The 27,240-nt window shown below is 48.2% G+C and overlaps 1 protein-coding gene across 1 annotated transcript; it reads right to left on the reverse strand.

The window, feature by feature from the left end:
* Positions 1-66: 66 nt before the first annotated feature.
* On the reverse strand, positions 67-22,297 carry PLEK2 (pleckstrin 2). The gene is made up of 9 exons (XM_047796993.1): positions 21,833-22,297; positions 12,348-12,512; positions 7,578-7,759; positions 5,517-5,608; positions 5,067-5,254; positions 4,727-4,828; positions 2,477-2,560; positions 1,362-1,440; positions 67-601 (listed from the first exon to the last, which is right to left on the reverse strand). Exons 1-9 carry the CDS (start codon positions 22,190-22,192, stop codon positions 474-476), a joined length of 1,380 nt encoding a protein of 459 aa, XP_047652949.1. The 5' UTR covers positions 22,193-22,297; the 3' UTR covers positions 67-473.
* Positions 22,298-27,240: the final 4,943 nt, after the last annotated feature.

Below are 27,240 nucleotides of genomic sequence, written 5' to 3' on the forward strand. Positions count from 1 at the left end.
TTATATAACCTTAACTTCAGCATGAGAAACCTTTGAAAACTAAAACGTTGTACAGGAATTCTAATAGCCAGGGACAAATGTCAAATTTTTATTATTTCCAAAGGAGTTAGGAGTTGTTGACAGCATTTCAGAGAGTGCCACTATGAGACGATAGTGTTTTATTTAGTATTACAACATGGCCAGTTAGTGTAACAAAGGGATCTGACTTTGGTGCCCAAGGAATGGCTGGTTGTGATGATGGGCAAAAGTCAAAATGTGGATGCCTAATGGCTGTTCCAGCGTTTCCATGTTAACATGAAAGTGGGGAAGGAAATAAATAGCACCACTGCCGACTGTAATCTGAGGAACTTCACCAAGCTCACTCCAAAACAGTACAAAATATAAAAGTTAAAAGTCTCAACACACCCCCATTTTCCAGGAAAATGTCATCCGGTAGGAGGGAGGAATCCTGGTGCTACACCCTTAGGATCTTGTCACGTTAGCTTTTTGATAGCTTCGATCCACTCTGAACGCTCAGCCTTGCTGCTGGCCTGGATATAATAGTGTGTGTCATCCTTAGTAATCACTTTGAAGAGATTTCCCTGGACATTCCCTTTAACCCCTAGGCAGAAAAGAAAAAAAAAAAAGAGTAAATATCCAGGTCTGCTTTCAGCTGAAAGTCAACTGAGACATAGACAAAAGCAAATATGATGAAGTATTTAAGTACAAATGTACATGGTGAGGCAGTCCCCCCAGATGCATGCTTTCCTATTTTCCTCCCATCCATCCCCTCTCCCCAGTCTGTGCCTCAAGGCCTGCCAGTGCTATGTCTAGACATTTTTGGAAGCCCTCTTGGCCTGCCCCTATGCTAACCACAGAGCTATAATCTCATTCACAACATAATATCCAGTACGTTTATGATAAAAGCAGGGACAGATGTGGGATTCGACTTTAAGTTGTTTAACTTCCCTGAACTTCAATCTCCATATCTAGAAAATGAGAATAATACTATCTTCCTACCTTAGCTGTCTACTGTGAAATTAGACAAGATATTGAATATTATGATAATAGATATTAAAGTGTGTTATCAATCTGTAAGTGCTATTGTAAGCTATTGCTCTTAGGTAGAAGCTTTTGGGCCAGTAAGCACAGAAAAGGATGGGAAAGAAGGGTTATTTAGTTGCGTTGTTAAAACACTAAGCACACCCCCACTTGCCCTTTCTCTGATTCTGAAATTGGCTTCAAAACTCACATCATTCCCTGTCTCACTGAGAAAGCCCTACTTAGTCCCCACAGCTCAGTCCTTGATCAGCAGAGTGCTATCCAGAGCACCGGAGCGACGTCCCTGAGAGCTTCAGGCCGGGGCCAAAGTTGCACCTTACCAGTGGGAACGCCGTTATCCTCCAGCGCAGACACGAGTGAACCACGGAGAGAAAACCCACCCACGGGCCGGTTCTCTTCCTGCAGAAGAAAGGAGACCTGATTAAAAAGAAGAGTTACACTCGCATCTGTAATTGTTCTCAGGCCCACAAAAGACGTCTGTGAGAATCATCGGTAACAAGGGCCTCCTCCAAGCTCCTTCTGTTCTCAGCTTGGTGGCGAGGGGGTCCTGACTGAAGCTCAGGAAAGGAGAAGCGCCCACTCTTAATTATTTCAAACATCAAATGAAAATCACATATCTACCAAGACAAGGCTGAAAAGGCTGACTCAAAGGCCATTTTTCTTTTCTTTTGATTGGAACTAGATCAACTTGGCATGCAGTAACATTTATCATCAAAACCAGCAATTCTTGGATACGTTCAGAGAAAAAGAAAAGACGATTTCATAAATTTTGGCTGAAATAATAATTGGTACAAGAAAGGTTCTAAACATTGGTGGGGACAAGAGGTTGAGGGGGCAGAATTCATGGCCTCTTTGGGTTGAAATAAAATGAGGCTGGAGGAGTTCCTATAGTGGCTCAGTGGTTAACGAACCCGACTAGCATCCATGAGGATGCAGGTTCAATCCCTGACCTCGCTCAGTGGGTCAAGGATCCGGCGTTGCCCTGAGCTGTGGTGTAAGTCGTAGACATGACTCCAATCCCACCTTGCCATGGCTGTGGTGTAGGCTGGCGGCTACAGCTCTGATTGGACCCCTAGCCTGGGAATCTCCATATACCTCGGGTGTGGCCCTAAAAAGACAAAAAGACCAAAAAAAAAAAAAAAAAAGGCTGGAAAGCAGGAGTCTATCAGCCCACCTCACCTTCCCTAAGCACACAGCCAGATTTGGAGAAACTGAAAGATGCTTTTCCTCTCAAAACAATGAAGATCCACTGAGCAGGCAATGATGTGATGAAAGAAAGGAGTGATCAGAATGTTAGTAGTTTGCACTGTGGAAGGAAAGGTCCAGTGGCAGGCGTTACGGTAGGGACGCTGACAGGAAGGTGGAATTGGAGCCAGCTGCCTGCTCTGCTCAGGAGCAGCACAGAACTGGAACCGAGTGAGCCCGTGGCACTCACTTTGGAAGGGTCGTAGTAATGCAGGAAAGCCGGGTCCTTCCTCAGAACAAAGCGCCGCACCTTCCAGTTTTTCCTCTTGTGCCCCTGAGGCAAAGAAAAGGATGCAAGGCTGATTGGTGACAACTCTGTCACTGTTTCCCACTTCCATGCCTCTAATGCCAAACCTCCAAGCCGACCTACTCCAATGGAATAACCTTCTCAGAAGAGTCTGCTGGAGATCCAGAGACTATAGTGACACATCAGCGTCCGCCCTGCTCAGTGACACGTGAGCAACAACACTGTCACCTTTCTTCGAGTTACAGAGCCAAAGGGAGGCAGCGCTGAAGGAAAGGGGGAGCACTGCCTGGACACCACTCAGGGCACATACAGGACAGAGAGATCACGGGTGTCAACTGGACTGAGAGCTCACAGGCAAACTTGAACCCAAGGGCACCAACCTTGTGCCAACTCACTACAAAAACAAACTGACAGCTGCAGGTATGTACATGCACACATGTACAGTAGAGACCACTGTAACACCCTGCATTAGAAAAAGAGTACGGGAGTTCCCGTCGTGGCGCAGTGGTTAACGAATCCGACTAGGAACCATGAGGTTGCGGGTTCGATCCCTGGCCTTGCTCAGTGGGTTAACGATCCGGCGTTGCCGTGAGCTGTGGTGTAGGTTGCAGACGAGGCTCGGATCCCACGTTGCTGTGGCTCTGGCGTAGGCTGGAGGTTACAGCTCCGATTCGACCCTTAGCCTGGGAACCTCTATATGCTGCGAGTGTGGCCCTAGAAATGGCAAAAAGACAAAAAAAAAAAAAGAGTACGACTAAAAACAAGTTTATGGTTACTAAAGGGGAAGAGGAGAGGGGGAGGCATAATTAGGAGTTTGGGATAAGCAGATACAAACTATTAAATATAAAATAAACAACAGGAGTTCCTGTTGTGGCTCAGTGGTTAACGAATCTGACTAGGAACCATGAGGTTGTGGGTTCCATCCCTGGCCCTGCTCAGTGGGTTAAGGATCCGGCATTGCCATGAGCTGTGGTGTAGGTTGAAGATGCAGCTCAGATCCCGTGTTGCTGTGGCTCTGGGGTAGGCGAGCGGCTACAGCTCTGATTAGACCCCTAGCCTGGGAACCTCCATGTGCTGCAGGTGCGGCCCTAAAAAAGCAAAAAACAAACATAAAGGGTAAGAAATGATCAATTATATGTTAAAATCGAACTGTGTGTGATTCTGTGGTCTAGTCTGGGGCACCTGATGCCCTCTCACATCCTCCTCCCCTCCCAGGACCTCACTACCTCCCTTCAGGCCCAGCAGAAGCAGAGCCCTCGGAATAAACAGACAGCTGCGTGGATGGTAAAACAATCTAGGAGCAGAAGGAGATCCTAATATGAAGACACAGGTGACAATGACAATGCATCTGAGCAAGATGGGAATGGCGCTGAGCAGCATTCTCGTTCACTGTGCAGACACACACATTCACTTGATGCATAAGTGCACAAACACGACGGGTGTGCAGGAGAGGAGGTCGGCTTACACCTCACCTGCCGGGACGCAGAGGCTGGACTCACAGGCATGGGGGGACATGCCGCTAACGAGACTGTGACCTGGTGGCCTCCTGCTTAATGTGGCTGCTCTTCCAACAGGGTAGGAGCAGTGGCCACAGTTGGTTTTTATTTTTATTTATTTATTTATTTATTTGCCACGTCTGCAGCATGAGGAAATTCCTGGGTCAGGGATCGAACCTGAGCTACAGCAGCGACAGTGCCGGATCCTTAACCTGCTGAGCCACCGAGAAACTCCAACAATCAGTTTTTAAACAATGAGATTTTCCGCTTCAACCTACTGAACTAGGTGCAGAAAATACTTAGCAAGGGGTCGTGCAGAGTCTCACCAAGGCAGGGAGAGACCTCCGGGAAGCCTCAGAGAGCAGAAGCTCCATAAAAGCAAAACACCAACCAGTAAAGAATTCCCTTCCAGACAAAGATGGGAACTGGGCAATGATGCAGGCATTGTTTTCTAATGTGATAGCTACACTTGTGCACCTTTTCCCTGAACACCCCCGTCTGGGAATTGAGTACATGTGCATGTGGCGGGGTGGGGGAGGGGGAGGCACACCCACATCCCCCTTGATTTGCTCCCTGCGGCTGCTGCTGGGCCCTGGCTTTAGCAGATTCTGCTGATAACCAGTGCCCTCTGGCAGTCTTAGCCTCCCCAGAGTGAGAACTGTCCATCCCCCCCCACCCCACCCCAAGGCAGCCGTACCTGTTTGGCCAGATAGCCTTGTTTCACCACTGTTCCACTTAACTCCACAGTACTGAGACTTATTTCTTCCTTGGGGCTTATCTTCTTCTTGCAGCTCTCAGCCTGGTGAGATGGAAAGAGCAAGGACGGTTAGCAAAAAGTCCCAGATCCAGGCGATGGGGGTTCCCACAGGGGAAAGGAAAATCCTCCATACTGAGACTTCACCCCAGCTAAGGGGTGAAGCTGTCCCCCAAAACCCTAGGTAGGCCTCTCATCCATGTCTGTGGATCTCTGACCCCCACTGTGTTGCCTCTGCTTCCTGTCTGCCCCCAGGGCAAGAGGAACCCACTCTCAAACTTACAAAAGTGTACAGGGCCGTGGAGTCATCCAGAAACTGCTCAACCAGATCCCCAGAGCGAATGGCTCCTGTGCTTCGGGCGCCCACTGGCCTAAGGAAATTCTCCTCCATGAGCATGGAGGCCAAGGTCACTGCCTCCAGACGGCTGGCTGCGAAGCTGTTGGAGATGAGCCAGTCCACGAGGGAGGAGCCTGCATCAGGGCAAGGGGAATACCAGTCAGATGACAGATCAGCCTGCTCGGGGGGGAGGGGGGGGTGCGCCTGGCTATGACCTCATTGATCCTGACTCCTTGGGCAGCCCTGAATAGCATCGGGGCTCTGCCCAAGAGAGGACCAAAGGCCACATTGCAGGCCAGCCTACTCCTGGCCTCAACACAAGTCTGTCAATTTACCAAGTCCTGGATCACCAAGCCCCAGGTTTCTAGCGCCTGGTCCCCGGGGGGTGGTGCTCACCTATGAAGGTCTTTTTGTAGGTGCTTCCCTGCTCCATGTTGGGGCTTGGCCGGATTCCACTGCTGCTGTCATGCATCTTGTCTACGATGCGACTACAAGGAGGGAAGGCAAAGGAGAGGGGACCCTCATCACACTGGACAGGTAGGAGGGAGAGTCCAAGAGCCACTGCGAGGGGTATGAAGCAAGTGGCAACTGGTGTGATACACATTGCCAGGAAAGAGGGGTATTCTGCTACGTGTCAGAATTTGAGAGGTAGGACTTGGGGACGTTTCTTTTTCTTCTCACTCATCTAAATGTTCTAATATTTCTATACTAGACAGATATTACGTTTGTAATAGTACTAAAGAGCCGCAGCTTTCATTTCGAAACAAAAGAATGGACAGTAATGATTCTCTATGATCTACTGCGTAACGTCCAAATTCCTCCAGCTCCTTCTCAAAGTCATCCATCACCTGAACCCACTCTCATCTGCTGCCGGTCCTCCCTGCACTCACTATGGCTTAGCAGCACCCTAGATGCACAATCAAGATTCCAGGGCCTGGCACAGAGGTTTTTGTGAGTTCAGGAATGGACTCACATCACACCTCTGACGGGCATGAAGTTCTGCTGCCTGGAAAGTTAGGGGGTATTTCCTGCAGATGGGCTGATGTAACCGTTTCCACGATGCGAATGCCTTTCATCCATCCCCACTTTATAGTATCGCCTCCACCACTGACCTGCTTTCCTCTGTTCTGTGGGACAATTCCTGCCACTGATGGAAGATCTTTTTTCTTTCTTTGGTCTTTTTTTTTTTTTTTTTTTAGGGCCGCACCCTTGGCATATGGAGGTCCCCAGGCTAGGGGTCTAATTGGAGCTGCCGGCCTACACCACAGCCACAGCAACACCAGATCTGAGCCACATCTGCGACCTACATCACAGCTCACGGCAACACCAGATCCTTAACCCACTGAGTGGGGCCAGGGATTGCACCTACAACCTCGTGGTTTCCTAGTTGGATTCGTTTCTGCTGCGCCACAATGGGAACTCCTGGAAGGTCTGTTTTCATTCTCTAGTCACGTACTTAGGGTGGAAAGCCCCGGAGATGAGAAATTGTTTATTCCTATTTGCATCTCCTAAGCACCTAGAGCCATGCGTGGCATGCAGGAGGCACTCAATAATTGTTTCTTTCTGTTTTTCTTTCTTTTTTTTTTTTTTGCTTTTTAGGGCCCCACCTGCAGCATATGGAATTTCCCAGGCGAGGGGTCGAATTGGAGCTACAGTTGCCGGCCTACACCACAGCTCACAGCAACACCTGTGAGCAGGCCAGGAATTGAACCCACATCCTCATGGATACTAGTCAAGTTCATTACCCACTAGGCCACAACTGGAACTCCGATATTTGTTTCTTTTCTTTTCTTTTCTTTTCTTTCTTTTTTTTTTTTTTTGACTTTTTAGGGCCACAGGAGCAGCATATGGAAGTTCCCAGGTTAGGGGTCCAACTGGAGCTACAGCTGCTGGCCTACACCACAGCCACAATACCACCAGTTCCAAGCTGCATCTGCGACCACACCTTAACCCACTGACAGAGGCCAGAGATCAAACCTGCGTCCTCATGGATGCTAGTCAGATTCGTTTCCATGGCACGGCAATGGGAACTCCCAATAATTGTTTCTTAAATGACTGAATAAATGAATGACTAGGCGAATGGATAAAGAATCCCAAGAGCAAGATTACAACTACTACCAGAATACATCATTCTTGCCACCAGGCTGCAAACAAGACCAAAGACTTGGTGAGTGAAGACTCCTGGGGAGTTGTTACACAGCCCTGAATACTGGGCTGAAACTGGCGGAGGGTGTCAAGACGCCGAGGAGGGGACAGAAGCAACAGAGGCCCCAAGAGGTGAGCAGGGCAGGTGGGAGGAGCTGCTCCCAGGCAGAGGAAGCGAGGTAAACGGGACAGTGACAGTGAAAGGCCCCGAAGCACAGCGGTGGTACCGGTCGGGGCACCCCTTCTCCACTGAGCACAGACAGAAGAGGCTGCAGCAAAGCCAGGTGGGGGAGGCAGGGGGCTGGCACTCACTGCAGGCTGATGTGAGGGGGCAGCTTGAAGGAGTTTTTCAATATGTGGAGTTGCTGGACCTTCCCGGGCTGCCCAGCGTGAATAGCTCCTGTTATCTCAAAGGCCCAGGCATCCCTCTCCTCTCGAGAACAGGCCTCCAGGAAGTACTCCGTAGATGTCTGAGTTTTCAGCTTAATGAGCAGCTGTGGGAAGAGACAGCCCGTCAGACCAGCACTCAGAGGCCGAGCAGGCAAGAGAATGCTGACTGGGCAGCAAAAATGATAGAACCGAAGTGAATCTGAGAGCCCATATGGTCCAGCGATTGCTGAATGCCCGACCCCTGGACCACACCCCAGCAGCTGGTCTTTAAAGACTTGCTTGTAGAGCTCCCACTGTGGTGAAATGGGATCAGTGGCGTCTTGGGAACGCTGGGATGTAGGTTCGATCCCCAGCCCAGCACAGTGGGCAGCTGTAGATGCAACTCTGGCTCAGATCTAATATCCCTGGCCTGGGAACTCCATATGCTGTGGGGCAGCCAAAAAAAAAAAAAAAAACCTTGCTTGTAGGCCTCGGTGACAAGGAGGGAGCTCACAGCCTTTCCCTTTTGCACAGTCTAATTAGCATAGGGTCTACTTCCTGGGCACTCGGTCTCTCTGCTCCTGATTCTGTCTTCTAGAACTGCATAGATTAAGCTTACATCCTACGACAGCCCCTGTGCTGAAGTGGGAAATGCACAGGCTTTCAGGTCAGACTGATCTGGAGACGCAGCTATGGACATCTGGGCACAGTAAGGGACAGATGGAGGCTTATTTTCTTCATCTGAGGATAGTAATGCCTACCTCGAAGGAACTGTTGATATTTCCCCTTTTGATTCTTTTTTTTTTTTTTCTTTGGCTTTTGAGGGCCGCACCCACGACTTATGGAGGCTCCTAGGCTAGGGGTCTAATCGGAGCTATAGCTGCTGGCCTACGCAACACAGGATCTGAGCCACATCTTCGACCTACATCATAGCTCATGGCGATGCCAGATCCTTAACCCACTGAATGAGGCCAGGGATCGAACCTGCAACTTCATGGTTCCCAGTTAGACTCATCTCCGCTGAACCATAATGGGAACTCCTGATTCTCTTTATCTGATGATCCCAAGTCTTTCACACATTCCTCACATGATAGGTTTCAACTTTCTCAACCAGTTCACACCCTGCTTAATGATCTGCAGCTGGTCAAGAGGCTCATAAAATAGGCCCCTTGGAATGGAACAAACTGCTCCGGGAACAGTCTGCTGCAGGGTGCAGGGTGGCATGGGCTGACAGGCTGAAGTTGCATTAAGGGCCCTGTGGACTCCTACTCCGTGCAGTCAGCCAGTCTTCTTCTTCAGGTGGGTCACATCTCCTCCATCCTTTAAATGTGCATTTAGGATTTTTTCCAAACATTATGGGATTTGGCATGCTAACCCTACTAAATGTCATCTGAGTAGACTGGGCCTACCACTTCTGCTGGAAAACAGAAGGATTCTATCTCATCCTGACTCTGTTTTCCAATGTATTAGCTCCCACCTTGCTTCACTTGCAAACTTAATCAAGTCCCTCAACTAAACAGCAACAATGGTAGATAAGATAAAGCTGATTCATGGGCCTGAAGAATCAGATGAAGCTGTTCCTCCAAGTTAATAGTGAGAGTCAATATCGTGAGGGGATGGATTCAGCCATCTCCTTGGACCGGCACTGTCAGTCTGCAGTTCACCATTTTTATTTTTTTTCTTTTTAGGGCCACACTGTGGCATATGGAAGTTTTCAGGCTAGGGGTCAAATCAGAGCTACAGCTGCCAGCCTACGCCATAGCCACACCAGATCCAAGCCAAGTTTGCAAGCTACACAACAGCTTGCAGCAACGCTGGATCCTTTAACCCAGGGTTGCTACTAGTCAGGTTCTTAACCAGCTGAGCTACAACAGGAACTCTGCATTCACCATTTTAATGAAAGGATTTCAGGAGAGACCATAAAGTTCCACCTGAAATCCAGACACACTCGTTTGCAGCTTCCCTAATTAAAAATAAATCTCGGAGTTCCCATCGGGGCTCAGTGGTTAACAAATCTGACCAGGAACCATGAGGTTGCGGGTTCAATCCCTAGCCTTGTTCAGTGGGTTATGGATCCAGCATTGCCGTGAGCTGTGGTGTAGGTTGCAGACGCGGCGCGGATCCCAAGTTGCTGCGGCTCTGGCACAGGCCGGCGGCTACAGCTCGGATTAGACCCCTAGCCTGAGAACTTCCATATGCTGCAGGGGCGGCCCTAGAAAATACAAAAAGACAACCAATCAATCAATCACACTCCCCCACACACACGATATACTTTATAACTTGTTTGTGGTGAATCTACTGGCTCCTCTTAACTTTTCCCAGCTCCAAGGCCTCAAGAACCAGGCAGATGAGAATTTTACATAGAATTAAGATGAAACTTTCAACTCCAGCTAGCAGCTTGTTTCCTTTTCTGAAACTTGGAACAAAGTTTTCCTATAACCAGGGCACTCTACCAGCACTTCTGCCTTCCACTCTTCCTTAAAGCCTATGAAGTGGTATCAGGACAGCAAGTTAACCCAGAGGTTCTGCGGCTTCATTTACTGAGACTTAAGAGTCTTAAATGCACTTGGAAAAGTCAGTTTTCCTCCTGAAATTGTCTCACCTGTAAATCTTTTTTTTTTTTTTAATATATTCAACAGGAGTTCCCTTCTCAGCTCAGCAGTTAACGAACCCGACTAGTATCCACGAGGATGCAGGTGCCATCCCTGGCCTCACTCAGTGGGTTAAGGATCCGTTGCTGTGAGTTGTGGCATAGGTTGGCAGCTGTAGCTCCAATTCGACCCCTAGCCTGGGAACTTCCATATGCCACAAGTGTGGCCCTAAAAAAAAAAAACCCAAAAAACAAAAAATAAAAAACATGTATTCAACAAACATTGACTAATAAGCATCTGATTGTGAGCAGAGGTTGTGTCTGATCTGAGCAGGCTATAAGGAAGAAGCAGACCCCAGTCTTATACCACGCTCAGCCTTCCCCAGCAGTCCCATCCCCATCCCAACAGAGAGCTACCCTGTCTCTCTCCCCCCTCCACCTTTTTCAGCTGCACATGGCATATGGAAATTCCCTGGCCAGGGACTGAATCCACACCACAGCTGCAGCAACACTGGATCCTTAACCCACAGGGATTGAACAGGAAATGCCACAGAAACAAGCCAGATCATTAACCCACTGTGCCACGGCGGGAACTCCTACCTGTCTCTTTTAATCAGTGTCATTTCCAGGTAGGAAATTGTAGAATGACATTTCACTTTTGCAGCCCTTGAGGCTGGAATGACATTCGATGTCTCTCTCCCTTGCCTTCAACATCCAGTCAGCTGCATCCTGTCAATGTTCCCTTCACAATATTTTCTCATATTCATCCCTTCTTTTCACCTCATTTCATGGCTGGTTATTATTATCTTTTTAGGGCCACGCCCGTGGCATATGGATGTTCCCAGGCTAGGGGTTTAATTGGAGCTGTACACCACAGCCACAGCAATGCTGGATCCTTAACCTACCGAGCGAGGCCAGGGATCGAACCCGCAACCTCATGGTTCCTAGTTGGATTTGTTTCCACTGAGCCATGATGGGAATGCCACACCTGGTTATTTTAGTAGCTCCTATTTGAGAAACATTTAGAAGTGCAGAAGAGTACAAAACAAACACCGGTAAACCCACCACCCGGAATTGACCGTCATATCTTCGTGTATTTAGAGGATTCATCCACTGGTGTCAAAGAGTCAAAGAAGAAAACCATGATAAGAAAGAAGAAAATGGTAAGCTTCCTTCTTTATGGATCTAGTAATCCAATTAGGAACTGAGCTTAGGCCCTCATTTTTGTCTTCCCAAGAGAGCAGTCACCATTCTCTTTTCTCACCCAAGACCTCGAATGGCTCCCTACTACCTCCGCCCGCCCCAGCCCATCTCCCACTGCCCCTCCAAGGAACATTTCCTTTGGCCACAGTGGCTACCCTCATCTCCAAATCCAGCCCTCCCTGTTCCTTCACTTTTACCCAAGACCTTCCTTCCACCTGCCCCAAACCTCTGCCTCTTTCAGATCTTTGCCCAAATCTCTGTTCCTCTCAAAAGGATTCCTGACTCAGACAGCCTATAATGACTTCTTCTTCAGCAATACAGTGTTCTCTGTGGCTCGTGATGTTTGGACCAACATTTGAAACTTGGAATGTTTTTCAACTAACCACTCGTTTTCACGATAATAGTAACTGAAAGAAGTAACCTTACCATTTTCTTCCTTGACTCCTCCAAGCCTAGCAAATTTCTTGGCATACGATGGGCCCTCTAAATGATGGATTCAGATCCTTTTTTGATGGTAGGGTGGCAGCTGCCCCTGACTTTTGGAACATCCCCTTTGGGGGCATGAACGCTCTCCTACTGAACCCCAGCAGCAGTAACTCCCTCACATCTGTGTCGTGCCTCCCAGCCTCCAAAGTGTCTTGACGGATCATTACCTTCACAAGCCTCATCACAGCCGGGAGGGACAGTCAGGGGTTGTTAAGCTATCCTGTTTTCTAGATGAGGAACTAAGGCTCAGAGAGGTTCCACTACTTGCCCAAAGTCACATGCCTCGTAAGTGGTGCAGCCAGGATTTGAGTCTAGGTTTTTCAGTAACTCGGCCCTTCCCATGACCCCCACTATCTCCACCAAAGAGGCTAGAGGTGGGGGCAGGGGGGAGCTGGGGAGCAGGAGGGAGGAGCTGGGAAGCAGCCTTCACGTACCGGTCGGTTTTCGTACTCCAGGCAGGGGCAGGTGATGGTGCAGCCATCCAGAAGGATCCGGCCCTTGGGAGGGTTCACTTTCCGACCCCCCTCGAGCTTATAGTACAGCAGCGTGTTCTGCCGAAGGATGAACCATCGCACCTTCCAGTTGTGGACAATGTGACCCTGAGGACAGACAGGAGAGCCCTGGGGTGAGGTGGCCTAGGGGATGACATCATGTCCAGGGGGAGGTGTCCCATCGCAAAGGAGGCCAGATGGTGCCATGGAACCGACTCTCAGGGAAGGAGACAGCATTATCTCTTTTTTGAAGCTTAAATTTATTTTTTTATTTTAAAATAATTTCAATTGAGAGAAAAGTTTAAGAATTGTATGAAGAACTTTTTTACAGAACCGTTTAAGAGCTTTTTGGGTTTGGTTGCTTTTTAGGGCCACACCTGTGGCATATGGAAGCTCACAGCAACACCGGATCCTTGACCCACTGAGTGAGGCCAGGGATCAAATCCTCATCCTCATGGGTATTAGGTTCATTACTGTTGAGCCGCAATGGGAACTCCCCAAGAATTAGTTTTTAACGTGATGTTCCAATTACTACTCCTTGATGTTGTCTCTCATTAAAAAAGGATATTCCCAACATAACCACAATACAACCATCAACATTAGAAAGTTTACATTACTATATTATTTCCATCTGTTCTGCAAACTCCATTCAAGTGTCACCAATTGCCCCCACAATGTCCTTAATAGCTTAAGGCTCCAGTTCAGAATCCTATGTTTTATTTTCATTTTCAGGGAGAAAGTACGAGCTTTGGATTTCTTTGTCATCTCTTTTGGGTATGTAACAAAGACCTTTGGCATTGACTTTCTAGTTCCCATTTGGTCTTTTGTTTTTTCCTGATTATAAGTTTTGTTTTGTTTTGTTTTTGGTCTTTTTAGGGCAGCACCCACAGCATATGGAAGTTCCCAGGCTAGGGGTTGAATTGGAGCTATAGCTGCTTGCCTATGCTACAGCCATAGCAATGTCAGATCTGAGCTACATCTGCAACCTACACCACAGCTCATGGCAATGCCGGATCCTTAACCCATTGAGTGAGGCCAGGGATCGAACCCATGTCCTCATGGATACTAGTCAGGGTTGTTACCACTGAGCCACCATGGGAACTTCTCTGTTTATAAGCTTGAAAGAAACTGCAAAGTAAACAGAAGAGGAAATCCTACTACTAGGAGACAGCCATTGTTAACATGCTGTATTTCCTTCCAGGCTTTTTCCCTTTTAGTTTTTACTTTCTAGGTTTTTTTTTTTTAAATCAGGACCATGTTACATGTACGAGTTTTATTTTCTAGTTTTTGTTTTGTTGACTTTGCCAAGCATCTTCTAATACCATTAAATTCCTTTAAAACATGCCTTTTAATGACCACTAGGTGGATGCATCATTTACCTTTCCATCTCCTACTGTTGGTAACCAAGGTTGTTTCCTTTTTTCACGAGTATGAACAATCCTGCAATGAATATCCTTGCACATAAATTTTCATCTGCATCTATGATTTTTTTTTATTTGGGATCTATCCCCCAAAAGAATTTTATTAGTTGAAGGATACAGGCAATTTGTAAAGCTGAAGCCACAAATCATTAAGGACCCTCACAATCTTACCCAGTCTCAGGTGAGAGCCTAAAAGGCAGGGGAGTTTGGGGGCAGGCGCTCTCAGGTGGGTCATGGAGCCAATGGATAGGATAGTCAAGTGAGGCAAAGTCTGTTTCTAGAACAGACCAGTGGATGGGGGGATGTCTGCTGAGCAATCAGAAAGGAATGGCTGGAGTTCCTGTTGTGGCTCAGGGGAAATGAACCTGACTAGAATCCATGAAGACGCAGGTTCGATCCCTGGCCTCGCTCAGTGGGTTAAGGAGCCAATGCTGCTGTGTGCTGTGGTGTAGGTCAAAGACGCAGCTCGGATCTGGCTTGGCTTTGGCTGTGGCATAGGCTGGTGGCTATAGCTCCATTTTGAACCCTAGCCTGGGAATCTCCATATGCTGTGGGTGCAGCCCTAAAAAGCGGAAAAAAAAAAAAAAGAATGGTTTTTGTACACACTCATGAAAGCGACTTTCTTGGCACATTTCCCAGAGCAGAGCCCAATTAGAGCTGGATCCTAACCAAGAAAGAAGCACTTCCCCGATTCCCTGTTTCCTGACCTGGCATTTATGGTTTTTTAAGGCCCCTTCAGTTCTCACGTCAGTGGTGCTGCAACTGTCCCACGATCAATGTGTACTGAGTGTGCCAGGGAACCAAAAACTGTAGAAGGAGTGACTGTGTGAGCAGTGGTGATAGACTTTCCTGTGGCAACTGAATGCCACTTTTAACAAAGTTAATCCGACAAGAGTTTATTAATAATAACTAAATGTTATTATGTTACAGGGTGTGCCAGCTGTGCCCATGAGAGGGCTTATGCAGTCAAGTTGAATCTTACAGTTTTGCTCTCATCACTCTATCCTGTGCCAAGAAGCCACATGTAATAGGAAGGCCAACAGCTGTCCCTGACCCAGGCAGACACACTTAAAGAGATGAAAAAGATTTGGCTCTGACTCCTCAGCAATGAAGGTCCTGTCCTGTCCTCCACGTGGCCCAGACTCAGGTCTCCTCACCTGACGGCCCCCTGCTAGGGGCTCCTGGCGCAGCATCACCAGTAAAGTCGGTAAATTGCTGGCATACAGGTGTGGCTGGCACAGAGCGAAGAGATGGCGGCCTAAGCTGATGGTATGGGGGCCGGTGAGAGATGGAGAAGGGGAGGGGGCAAAATAATCTTCAACCTTAAAACACAGGTTTCTAAGCTGAGTTATGACCCTCAAATTAATTAATTAATTTATTTTGCTTTTTAGGGCTGCACCTAAAGAAGGTTCCCAGGCTAAGGGTCAAATCGGAGCTACAGTCGCTGTCCTACACCACAGCTCACAGTAACATGAGATCTGAGCCGCGTCTGCGACCTACACCACAGCTCACGGCAACACCGGATCCTTAACCCACTGAGCAAGGCCAGGGATCGAACCCACAACCTCATGGTCACTCATCGGATTCCTGTCTGCTGCACCACAAGGGGAACTCCCAAATTCATACACTGAAGCCCTAGCTCCCTGTTACCTAGAATGTGACTATATTTGGAGACAGGGCCTTTAAAGTTGTGATTAGGTTAAATGAGGCCATTAGTTGGGCCCTAATCTATCTGACCGGGGTCCTCGTAAGAAGAGGAAATCTGGACACACAGACGTCAGGGAGGCCTGTGCACAGAGCAAAGCCCAGGTGAGCGCATAGCAGAAGGTGCCCTCTGCAAGCTGAGGAGAGAGGCCTCGGAAGAAACCAACCTGCCCACACCTTCATCCTAGACTCCAGCCTCCAGAACTGTGCGAAAATAAAACTCTGTTGCCCAACCAGTACAGAGATAAGGCCACATTTCCTGGACAAAATGCTACATTTCCTAGAATCCCTGGTACAAAGGGAACAGGGAAGGTGACCAAGTTGCTGCCAGTCCCATGCATGGGGCATTAATGCGTGTTCTGGAACCACCAAAGTGGCAGGATAGTGGTGGAAGAATGAGTTCTTCTGACACCCAGTCCCAGTTACCAGGGACAGGTGGCAAATGGTGTCAGCAGTGATGTTTCCAGGAGAAATGCCTAGGGGTGCTATTGAGTATTTTCGCCTGGCTGCATTGCCCCTGGCTGCATAGCCAGATCTCTGGCCCTCCCAAATATTCCTGAGTTACTTAATAGTTATGATTCTCCATAAAATCCCTTCTGTTCAAACTTGCTGGACTGGTCTGTGTTATGAGTAACTAGAATCCTGACAGCAAAGGAGAGCAGCCCAAGAAAAATTGAGACAGGACCTCTATGTAGACAGAAAACTTGAAGCAGCTGGTGACCTCACAAAAATATTCAAATTCTTTGACTCAGGAATTCCACTTCTGGGGATCTGTGCTCAGTAAATAATCTAGAATATGTGAAAGGTTTTCTGTATTGAGACACTTAGAAGAGGGCCATTGCTCATAACAGGGGGGAAAAAAAGGCAAAATATTCTGTGTAACAATATATACACAATTCTAACTTTGTAATGATACCCAGTGTGGCTGCAATAGAGAGATTCCAGCCCTAACAGATGGTAGGAAAGGCCACTGGTAGACCTTTCTATCCACAAGGTCAGACCTCCAGTCTGAGCCACCAAAAGTCACACAGCATCAGTGGTCTTACATTACTTCATACAATAACCTAAAAATAACCCTGGTAATTATTTTAGAAAATTTCTAGGATACCCCAGAAAGGATGTCATCAGCTCTAGGGACTAAGACTAGACACAGGGTGATAAGAAGGGAAACATTTCATTTTACTCCCTTGAGTACTTTTCTGGTTTTTTTTTTTTTTTAATAACATGCATACATTATTTTTATAATGGAAAATAAGTTTAAATTCAAGTAAACAAAAATCCTGATGAGATGATTAGGTAAGTCATTCATTCGTTTATCTATTCATTCAATAGTCAAGGACTAAATACTACTGCACCAAGCACCGTACCAGCAGAAAAGAGACAAAGATGAATAGAATTCTGACTCAAAACAGTCTGTTCTGACAGACAACAGTCTCCCAGTCGCCCAGTGTGATAAGTTCCAGGAAGATGACTGGTGGGGCCTCAGGACCCCCACCCTCTGATATGTGCACCCTTGAGTAGTCTCTTCCCAGGCAGGACAAGAGTTGGTCTGTGTGGCCAAGAGAATATGGAAGCCTGATGGCATGTCTGTTCTGATATTAAGTTATAAAAGACTCTACAGCTTCAGTCTTGGGGGCTCTCTCTTCCTGATCCTGTGCTTTGAGAAAAGCTGGCTGCCCCATCATGAGCACCCCCTACAGAGAGGCTCCAGCCACCAGCCATGTGTGTGAACTTGGAAGGAGATCTTCCAGCCCATCAAGACGTGGGGCAGCTATCACACTGGGCAGCATTTTGGCGGCAACTTCATGAGAGCCTCTGAGCCAGAATCTTGCAGCGAAGCTGTTCCTGGATACCTGACCCTCAGAAACTGTATGAGATAATTAATGACTGTTGTTTTAAGATGTTAAGCTCCGAGGTAACTGTCACGCAACAACAGATAACTAACAGAGGCCAGGATGCAAGCCCCAAGGAGCAGCTCAGACAGAGGAGGGAGTTGAGAAGAGGGTGGAGCCGGGCAGGTAGGTACCCTGAGGGGTTGATACTGGGGATGAGTCTGGAAGGCAGGGAAGGGAGGACCCATTTGGGGAAACTCCAAATAGTGGGTGGATTGGGCTCAGAGGACTGTGGGGAAAGGACCAGGGTCCAGCTGACTTGAGGTTCTATGTTGAAGCATTTGATCTTTATACTGTGGCCAGAGGGGAGTCCTTGAAGACTTTTAAGCAGAAGGATGACAGGCTGAGGTTCTCATGTTAAAAACACCATCCTCACCACACTGTGGCAGAGCTGCTGAATAAGGTTGCCAGACTGGAGCAGGCAGCTCAATTGGAGGTTGCTATAAAAATCCCCAAAATGAGAAGGGGATTTATTCCGGCTCTACGGATAAGCCACACCATACTCAGAGGGCATAAGAGACTTATCCAAAGTCAGCAGGCCAAGGGTGTCAGAGGTCAAAAACACAGAGGGATAAGCTGCAAAAGAACCTAGGCCTTCATCCACCAGGCATTTTCCTCCCTCTCCAGGCTCCTTGTCTGTAGGTGGCTGGGACCAGAGACCAGTTGGACAAAGAGTGGCTTAGAGCCCCTTTCAGGGGAAGGAGGAGAGTTCCCTAAGAAACTGGATATAACCCTAGGGCTGGGCTTAAGAAGCACAGAATGAGAGTTCCCCTGTGGTCCAGTGGGTTAAGGATCTGGCATTCTCACTACAGCAGCTCAGGTCACTGCTGTGGCATAGGTTCAATCCCTGGCCCAGGAACTTCCACATGCTGCAGGTATGGGGGGGGGAAACCCAAATCCAAAAACCCCAGCAGAAAATGTGAAAACTGGAGGACTCTTTGAAAAAGCCTATTATCATTCCCTAACTTTAATGATGAGGAAACTGAGGCCCAGAAAGGTCCTGCCCAAGACCCTACAACCCCAAAGCAGCAGAGATGGTACTTATATGGGTTGAATTATGTGCCCACAAAAGATATGTTAAAATTTTAATCCAGGGGCCCTATGAACCTGAGCTTCTTTGGAACTAGAGTCTTTGCAGATGCAATCAGGTTAAGATGAAGTCATACTGGATTAGGGTATAGTAGGCTAATAACACAAATATGATTGACGTCCTTATACGAAGAGGAATATTTGGATACTGAAAGACACAGGGAGAAGACGGTCATGTGACGATGGAGGCAGAGATCAGAGTGGTGCATCTACAAGCCAAAGAACAGCAGGGCCTGCCTGAGTGAGATAACACAAAGTACACATATTGGTCTCTGCCCCCACTTCTTGGTACAGAGCTCCTGAACCGCTTGTAACTTCCTGGGTGATTGAGGCGTCCTTTGTGCTAATGCGGCAACTCTGGGTGGGCTCCTGGGTGAGGGCCAGACCAAGCCATGATTGATTACAAGTTAAGAATTTTCAGCACCGCTCCCCGCAACCTGCATTCTCTTGAGAAAGGAGAAGGGCTGAAAATGGAGTTAACAATCAGGCTTACATGATGAAGCCTCCATAAAAATCCCAGAATATGAGAGTTGGAGGTTTCTGGGTTGGGGGACACAGATTGGTGCTGGGGGAGTGGGGTGCCTGGAGAGGGCACCAAAGTTTGCCCTACACGTTTCTTCCACCTAGATGCTCATCTCCTTCCTTTTGCATATCCTTGAAGAAACTGGTAAACATCAGATGAGAACTGCAAGGTGTGGGGAAAAAACCTCCCCACATTTGGTGACCACAAGTGTCAGAAGTGAAGTGTTCTGTGTAAAAGTAAAGGAGACTCACAGGACAAAGGAACACACGGTAGGCACGAAACTAGGTGTTTCCCTAGACAGGAAGGAAAAATCTGGGGTTTTCCTCTACAGCCTGAAAATCCCAGAACAAAAGGGGCAAGGAAGGAGTCTCCCCTGCAGGTTTCAGAGGGAGCATGGCCTTGCCCACGCCCTGATCTCAGACCTCTAACCTCCAGAACTCCTTCTAGACTGGTTTTCTTCCAAGCATATATTTCCCTTAGACCACTTCTATGTTTACTCTTTGGATTATAACATTAGAAACATTTTTAACATCTGCCTAACCATAAGTCACTTGTAATCATTTGTTTACATTTCCTTAGGGTACAATCCAACAAAGGAAATTTCCAAGCCAAAGTGGGTTGACTGTGCCATGTCATTTTCTGAGTGTGGCTGGAGGTAGGAGTCAGGCAGCAATTCCTGATGTGCTTCAGCCTCTTCTTAAAGGACAAGCAGCCCTACCCATGCCCATCCCGCCTTCCTTCCCCTTCACTCGCCTTTAAAGCCAGGCCAAGGGAGCAGCCTGCGTTTTGCCAGGAGCTCTGCTTCTTTCTTGTCTGGGCGGGATGAAGAGCCAAATCCATCCTGCCCCTGCCCGTCTGTCTGCTGCTTTGCCCTCACTGGTGATGACTGTTCTGCATTCTGCACTTCCACCTTGGGGCCCTGCCCCACTTCTGGGCTGTAAACCCTCCTGAATCTGCAGAATCCCATGGCCCTACAACTTCTCCAGGGGACGCAGGGGCTGCTGTGGCCACCCAGGAGGAAAGGGGAAGTGGGGGAAAGAAAAAGACAGGGGGAGAAGAAAGTCAGACTGAGCGCTGGGCAAGCGCTGTTAGCAAGGGGCCCATCCCTCACCTTGCAGGAAAGGGTGTGGCTTCTGCTTGCCTTGGGGTCAGGCTCTGACTTCAAACTCCAGGTCTTTGGCTTTGGCTGGAATGTTCTTTAGGGACTTCAGCCAAGCCCCTCTGTGGGTTTTTGGGGCCAGACCATCCTCACGTCTCTGTACCCTGGACTGGGTGGACCATCCAGAAGAGAACTCACATCCTTCCTTCCCTTTAGCACTCCCCTGACTCTGCGTGGTGGTGGTGTTGGCAGGGAATCATGTAGGTAGCCTCCAGGAACAGGGGGAGGCCCACAAAGTCCCTTCTGAGGGGGTTTGTGCTCAACAGGCCCCCACCAGGGCTCAGCTATTGCGACACAATCAACAGTGCCTACCAGACCCCCCTCCCGCCCTCTCTCTCTCTCACCTCACCAGCTGCAGGATAAATTTCCCAAAAGTTGTCTGAGTTGCTGCTGCCTCCACAACCACGAGGGACCAGCCTAACACGTTAATCCCCGGGGCATGAATCAGGCGTGGAGTTTTGTAGCTGCTTGTATCCAGTCTGACCCTTGATCTGACACAGCTCCCTATGCCTCTTCCTGCTTAAGGTTTTGAGCAAACAACACACCCGCCCTCCTACGTCAAATAATGTGTAAAATAACATGGCTTATGTTACCTACTGGACTGAAAGTGATTTGGGTCTTCAGGGTTGATGTGGTGGCCAGGGGAGGCCCTGGGAGGGAGACCCCCTCCACCCCTTCATCCATTTCCCTCCCAAAGCTGGAAACTCAGTAGAAGAGCCAAAAGGCTCATCCTCAGATTTTATGCTCTGTTGTTAGGTTAGCATAAATGTTCAGTGGGAACATGAATGCTCCAAGAATTTTTAAAAACCGAATTTCCTCTTGTAGTCACTTTTCCATTCATTTTCTACCTTGATCTTATATATGGGGTTTCTGTCTGGACCCACTTGCTATGGGAAAGGCCACCTGGGGTGACGTGGAAGGACTGAGGCTGGAGGTTCCAGTCCCAGCTGTTATTAGCCCTGGGGTTCTGGGCAAGCAATCTCTTCCTGCCCCTCAGTATCCTCACCTGTAATAGCAGGATAACAATACCCGCCCCGCAGTGGGCAGGAAGAGGTCTGGAGTCAGCCTGAGTGGGCTAGATCCCGATCCATCACCCACTAGTCCACATCCTGGGCAAGCTGCTTAACCTCTTTGAGCTGTGTTTTCGTCTTGGAGAAAAGGGGGTTAATGTGGTATGACCCGCCTGTCGGATGGCCAGTAGGATTAAAGGAGACCAGTCCAGGACTGGTGCACACTAGGGGCTGAAGAACCATAGGTTTCCTCCTTGCCTATGGGTTATTGTATATATATATATATATGATGATGATGCGTTACACGGATGGGCACTTACGTTGTTTTAATACCTATTTAAATACTCTATGTTTCATACTGAAGTTGTTTTACTTCATTTGTCCATTACGGTGGCGCCCCACCACCACCACCCCCGCCCCGTACCCCATACGCCCTTAGCCCAGCGGGATTCTCCTCCGTGCCTTGCGATCTGGCCCCTCTCTTTGAACTAAGCTCACCCCCCAACCACCGTCCACACGACTCTCCCCACGACACGCAGTTCGGCCCCGCGGAGCCCCTGGCCGCCCCATAGTGGCTCAGGTGGGCGGGCGCCCGCCCCGAGCCGCGTCGGGAGTCTCCGGCGCGCTCACCCTCTTGACGAGGAAGCCCTCCTTGAGCACGCCGTCCTCCATGTCGCCGCCCGAGCGCCCTCCACGCCGCGCCGTCCCGCGCCTCCCGCTGCTCCGCGCGCCGCTCGCCGCCCGCTGCGCCCAGGAAGCGCCTCCGACCCGGCGCCGCCGGCACCGCCCCCCTGGCCCGCGCCCAGAGCCCGAGGCCGCGGGGCCTCCCGGGCAGGAAGTCAGTCCAGGTCGGGATTTCTGACGTGGTTTCCCGCCGAAGGTGCCCGCGGGTCGGTGGTTAGTCCTCAGGGTGCGGAGTCGGCCGGCTGTTCTCATCCCGCCCGGGTGTTGCTTCCCGAAGCCTCCTCCGTCCGCCTCGGCTCTCTCCATCCAGGTGCCCCCAGCGCGCTCTGCGCCTTTTACTCTTCCCGTTTTCGCCCAGCCTTAACCAGGTGCCTGCCCTCGACTAATAATTACGGAATTAAGCTGAAGCGAAAGGATTTCAAGGATTTGGTGTCATCCCCGAGCTCCGTAGAAGTGTGGGTGGGAAAGTGGTTAAGGTGGAACCAGGTTTTATTCCAGCCTCTGGTGGAGGCAGAGAAAAGTTCCCATTTGCCAGAATGGGAACAGGTTTAAGGAGGCAAGCAGAGCCTGCCGGGGCCCACTGTCCCCAAAATACACCCCTCCCCCCCGAAAGGCTAGAGAGCTGAAGCTGCCATCATTAGGGGCAAGATTTAAGGGCGTGTCAAGGAACTCAGTAATCTAGATAAGTAATATTTTAATACTTTTTTTTCCTTTTTACTGCCACACCTGTGGCACATGGAAAGTCCTAGGCTGGGGTGAAATCTGAGCAGCAGCTGCAGGCTTATAGATCAGCGAGGGCAACACCAGATCTGATCTGCATCTGCTACCTACGCCTACAGCTTGCGGCAATGCTGGATCCTTAACCCACTGGGCTAGGCCAGGGAAAGAACCTACATCCTCACAGAGACAATGTTGGGTTCTTAAGGCACAGAGCCACAAGAGGAACTCCTTAATGCAATATTTTAAGATATTTTAAATTTTTAAATAAAAATTCATGCAAAAATATCCACAATGAACAAAATGTCAAAAATCTAAGCGAGGATTGGATGGACAACAAACTATATTGGAGCTTGAAAAAAAGGAAGTATTGGTAATGCTTTTTCTTTTTTGAAATTTTTATGAGAGTATAGTTGGTTTACAGTGTTGTGCCCATTTCTGCTGTGCAGCATAGTGTAATACTGATCCTGTCTAGTAGTCCTTAGAGCACAGTTTATTCATTGTTTGCACTGCAGTGTAAAGGGCCCCGTTAGGACTGTTCAGCAGGACCGGAAAGGCCCCAGGGTGCCTAAAAGGGAAGAGAAAGGTGCCCCAGGCTGTGGAAGGCCAGTCATACCTTTTGGAACCAGCTGCACACTCGTTGCCCTGCCCCGGAAATGGCCCATTTCAGCGTACAGACTGACTTTTGGATCTCAGAATCCAAAAGCAAAAAGCAGTTGGGGCTTCCCCTCCATTTCAGAATGAACATCGGCTCAGCACCTTCTAAAGCCAGGCCTGTATTGGGTGCTGTGTTCTATTTAATGCACAGCAACTTCATGAGATGAGTTTATTATCCCATTCTTTCCAGCTGAGGAAACTGAAACTTGGAGTAGTTAAATAACTTACCCAAGGTCACACAAGCTCAGATTTTAACCCCAGGGCCCTTATTGCTCAGGCCATGAGCTGGGAAGAGGAGGAAAGAATAATCTGAGCTATGAAAACTTGCTAGGCTCAAACCCGGGACATGAGAGGTTGGAATGGGAAATTCTTATCCTTTTTGGCTCTAACTATGGTCTATTATTCTCCATCCTCCTCCCAGAGGCTGGGGAGCAGCCACTTGGCACAGAGGCTGTTTTGGCCTTACCTAGACACAATCTTCTGAGGCTTAGAAGAGGTGGCACTTTCTTTGGCAAGAGGGATTCCTGAATGAGTTCACAGAAATGGAAAAGGGAGAAAGACTGGTTCTGTCTCCTAGAGGTGTCCCTACTAGGAGGGAGCTAAGGCTTCTGCATACTTAGAATCTTCTTCTTGTCCTGGGGCAGCCCCTGGTCCAGCCACTTTGAATCTGACTCACTGGACCCAGGGCGTGACTCACACTCCCTCCTCCCCTGGCAGTGGTGGCTGAGCCACCAGGGAACCACATTGACATAAGCCTGACTCCACCACAGGGAAGAGGATGGAGATAGAGGAAGCCAACAGTGGTGAACAGCTGAGACTGGGGGAAGGGAGGAGAGAAGGGAAGGAAACTCAGGACCAAAGAACTTGTCTTGCTTTTCCAAGGAGACACTTCTCCTCTCCCGCTCAGGGCCAAAGACCGATGTGGAAAGGATCCTGACTTGCTTGAAAGGGCCAGCTAATGTCTAGGATGTGAAGCTGTAGAGAACTATAAGGTCAGTATTTGGATGCAGGTGATTCATAGCCTGATGTGAGATTCCACTATTAGAGAGTCACTCCTTTAGCTATAGATAAGAATCCCATTTAAGATACGTACAGTGGAGAAGGATAAATCATGGAACTTTATTCACAATGAATATCATGACCCAGTGAGTTTATTAGAATCACAGAATCAGAATCCAACCATTAAATCATCTAAACAAGATATTTCATTTTATAAATGAGGATCCACAAAGCCCAGATAAATAAAATGACTTGTCCACGGTCTCACAGCCAGTTAGTGGCAAAGCCTATAGAATATAGGCTAACAATGTAAGGCTTGCTCCTGGCAAATGCTGTGCTATGATAGACAATATACAAAATACCAAAAAGGATAAAACCATCCAGATCCCATCACTTAAACATGATGAGTATTTTTACATATGCATCTATTTTTTCATTAAATTTTATTTAAAAAATTTAGAGTTCCCTTTGCGGCTCAGTGGTTAACCATGAGGTTGCGGGTTTGATCCCTGGCCTTGCTCAGTGGGTTAGGGATCCGGCGTTGCCGTGAGCTGTGGTGTAGGTTGCAGACGCGGCTTAGATCCCTGCCTTGCTGTGGTTCTGGCATAGGCCGGCGGCTACAGCTCCGGCAGCTACAGCTCAACCCCTAGCCTGGAAACCTCCATATGCTGCAGGAGTGGCCCAAGAAATGGCAAAAAGAGAAAAAAAAATTATTAAAAAAATTTAAACCCTGACTTTTTTCATTTGTAATAGCTAATAAGCATCCTATCATATCATTAAAACAGGGAGTCCCCTAGAGGCCTAGTGGTTAAGGACCCAGCATTGGCACTCCTATGGCTTAGATTCAATCCCTGACCCAGGAACTTCTGCCTGCTGTGGGCATGACCAAAAAAAATCATTAACAACAATTCAAAAACATAATTTTAATGGATGCATAATATCTTATTATGCCTGTGTCACAATGCATTTAATCATTTAGGTTGAGTTTCCTGTTTTATTATGTTAATGATGGTATGACAAATATCTCTAAACATAAAGATTTTGCTACATGCCTGATTATTTCAGGTAAATGCCTAGAACTTAATTTTAGGTTAAAGGGTATAAACTTTTAAACTTCTTGATACACATCGCCAAACTGCTTTCTAGAAATGTACCACATGAAGCCCTCGCCAGCAGTGTGTACTAAGGCTGGTCTGCAGTGTCTACACTGGCATCAAGTGTAATGTTTTTAGAAACCTTTGCTGATTTTACCAGACCCAACATAGACCATCCTCAGCTGCACACACTCTGTATTATATTATCTCTGTTTTATATCTGTTGGGGTGGACCCCAGGGGCAGCCAGCTAGAGGGGGTTGTCCTGGAAGAGACTCATAACTGGGAAGTTGTGGAGGAAAGGGGCAGTGAGAGGCCCTGAGCAGGGAACCACTCACAGGAAGAGGAGGGCATATGGGATCCTGGGCAGCCAGGAGAGCAGCCTGAAGGCATTTAAAAGCTTTGGCAGACACAAAAAGGGGGAGAAGAAGAGAGTTAGAAACGCAGCAGCAGGAAGAGCTGGAAGAGAAATTTTGCCCATTCTTGGCTTTGCCCAAGGCCAGCAAGTTGCCCTTTTACAATCGGAAACATATTCATTCATTCACCCATCAGTTCATTTATTCATTCACTGGAGCAGGAGACTCAGTACAAGTATATGAGATGGAACCCATGCCACAGCCAGTGACAACACCGGATCCTTAACCTGCTGCACCACAAGGGAACTCCAACAAGGTATTGTTTTGATTAACCACAGATATCTCCCTCATCTGCCACAGCAGACAGGGCAGGCCCACCAGCACAGAGGGAGTGCAATGTTCCAGAACAGTGCTACTCACATCGTCTGTGCTGACGACCCACGATTTTTATTTCCTCTGAGTCATGGGCAATTGTTTGGTCCTGTTTTCATGACTAGAACAGCCTCCACCACATGCAACTTAACAGAGACTTCTGCACCACCCAGACTGGTCTGTATCCGTTCAGCGAAACAAGGCCATCCATCATGCCCTTGTCCAGCTGCCATAAGTTTCCGAACTTACTCTCAGTGTCTGTCCTTGTCCTAGAGCACTGCTAAACACATCCATCATTCTTGAAAAGCTTTGCTGTAGAGCATGGGCTCTGAAATCTAAAGCTTCACACCTGCTTCTGCCACTGCATGACTTTTGGCAAGTTGCTTATCCTCTGATCCTTATCTCCCTCACCTATAAAATGGGGGTAAGAATAGTACCTACCTTACAGGGTTATTAGGCAAAATAAACGAGATCATGAAAGGAAACTGTTGGTGCAGTGCCTGGCACATAGTAAGGACACAATACATTCTCTGCATCCCATTTGGTCCCAGCTCTGTGGGGTGAGTAGGAGTCTCAGCAGTAAGTATCTCCAGGGTTATGAATAAAATACAGCAGATAGGCAGGGGGGCAGTAGGGAGTTTATGTTTTCTGTATTTCTACTATGTGCCAAAGACTTAACATACACGATCACATTTAATCCTCAAAATTTCCAGGTGTGCTAGGTAATATTCCCATTGCACAGATGGAAATGAAGATAGAAGTTCAATAACTTGGACAACAGTAGTATGTGGCTGAGTCCAGGTTAAAATCTAAACCTGTCTGATTCCAAGCCTTTTTCTACCACTTCACACTGTCTCCTTTGGCCCAAGGATGTTCTTCTTCCTTCGAAGGAATCCCCTAGACCTAAGTCGGGGGCCCACTGTGGCAGATTGCAATATCGTTCCCGATTATCCACTGCCCCATCCTTGTGATAGAATCATACATCCCTGTGTCAAGTCACATATGTGGCGGGAATGGTCCTAAAAAAAAAGTAGTAAGCCTTTGTTGTTACAAACAATGCGATTTGGGAGGGGAGTGTTTGTTACCATGGTGGTAACAGTGAAAGCTGACTGATACACTGCCTCCATCCCAGCTGCCCCCTCTTGCCATAATGGATACTA

This window comes from Phacochoerus africanus, chromosome 9 (assembly GCF_016906955.1).
Source record: "Phacochoerus africanus isolate WHEZ1 chromosome 9, ROS_Pafr_v1, whole genome shotgun sequence".
Taxonomy (NCBI): Eukaryota; Metazoa; Chordata; class Mammalia; order Artiodactyla; family Suidae; genus Phacochoerus; species Phacochoerus africanus.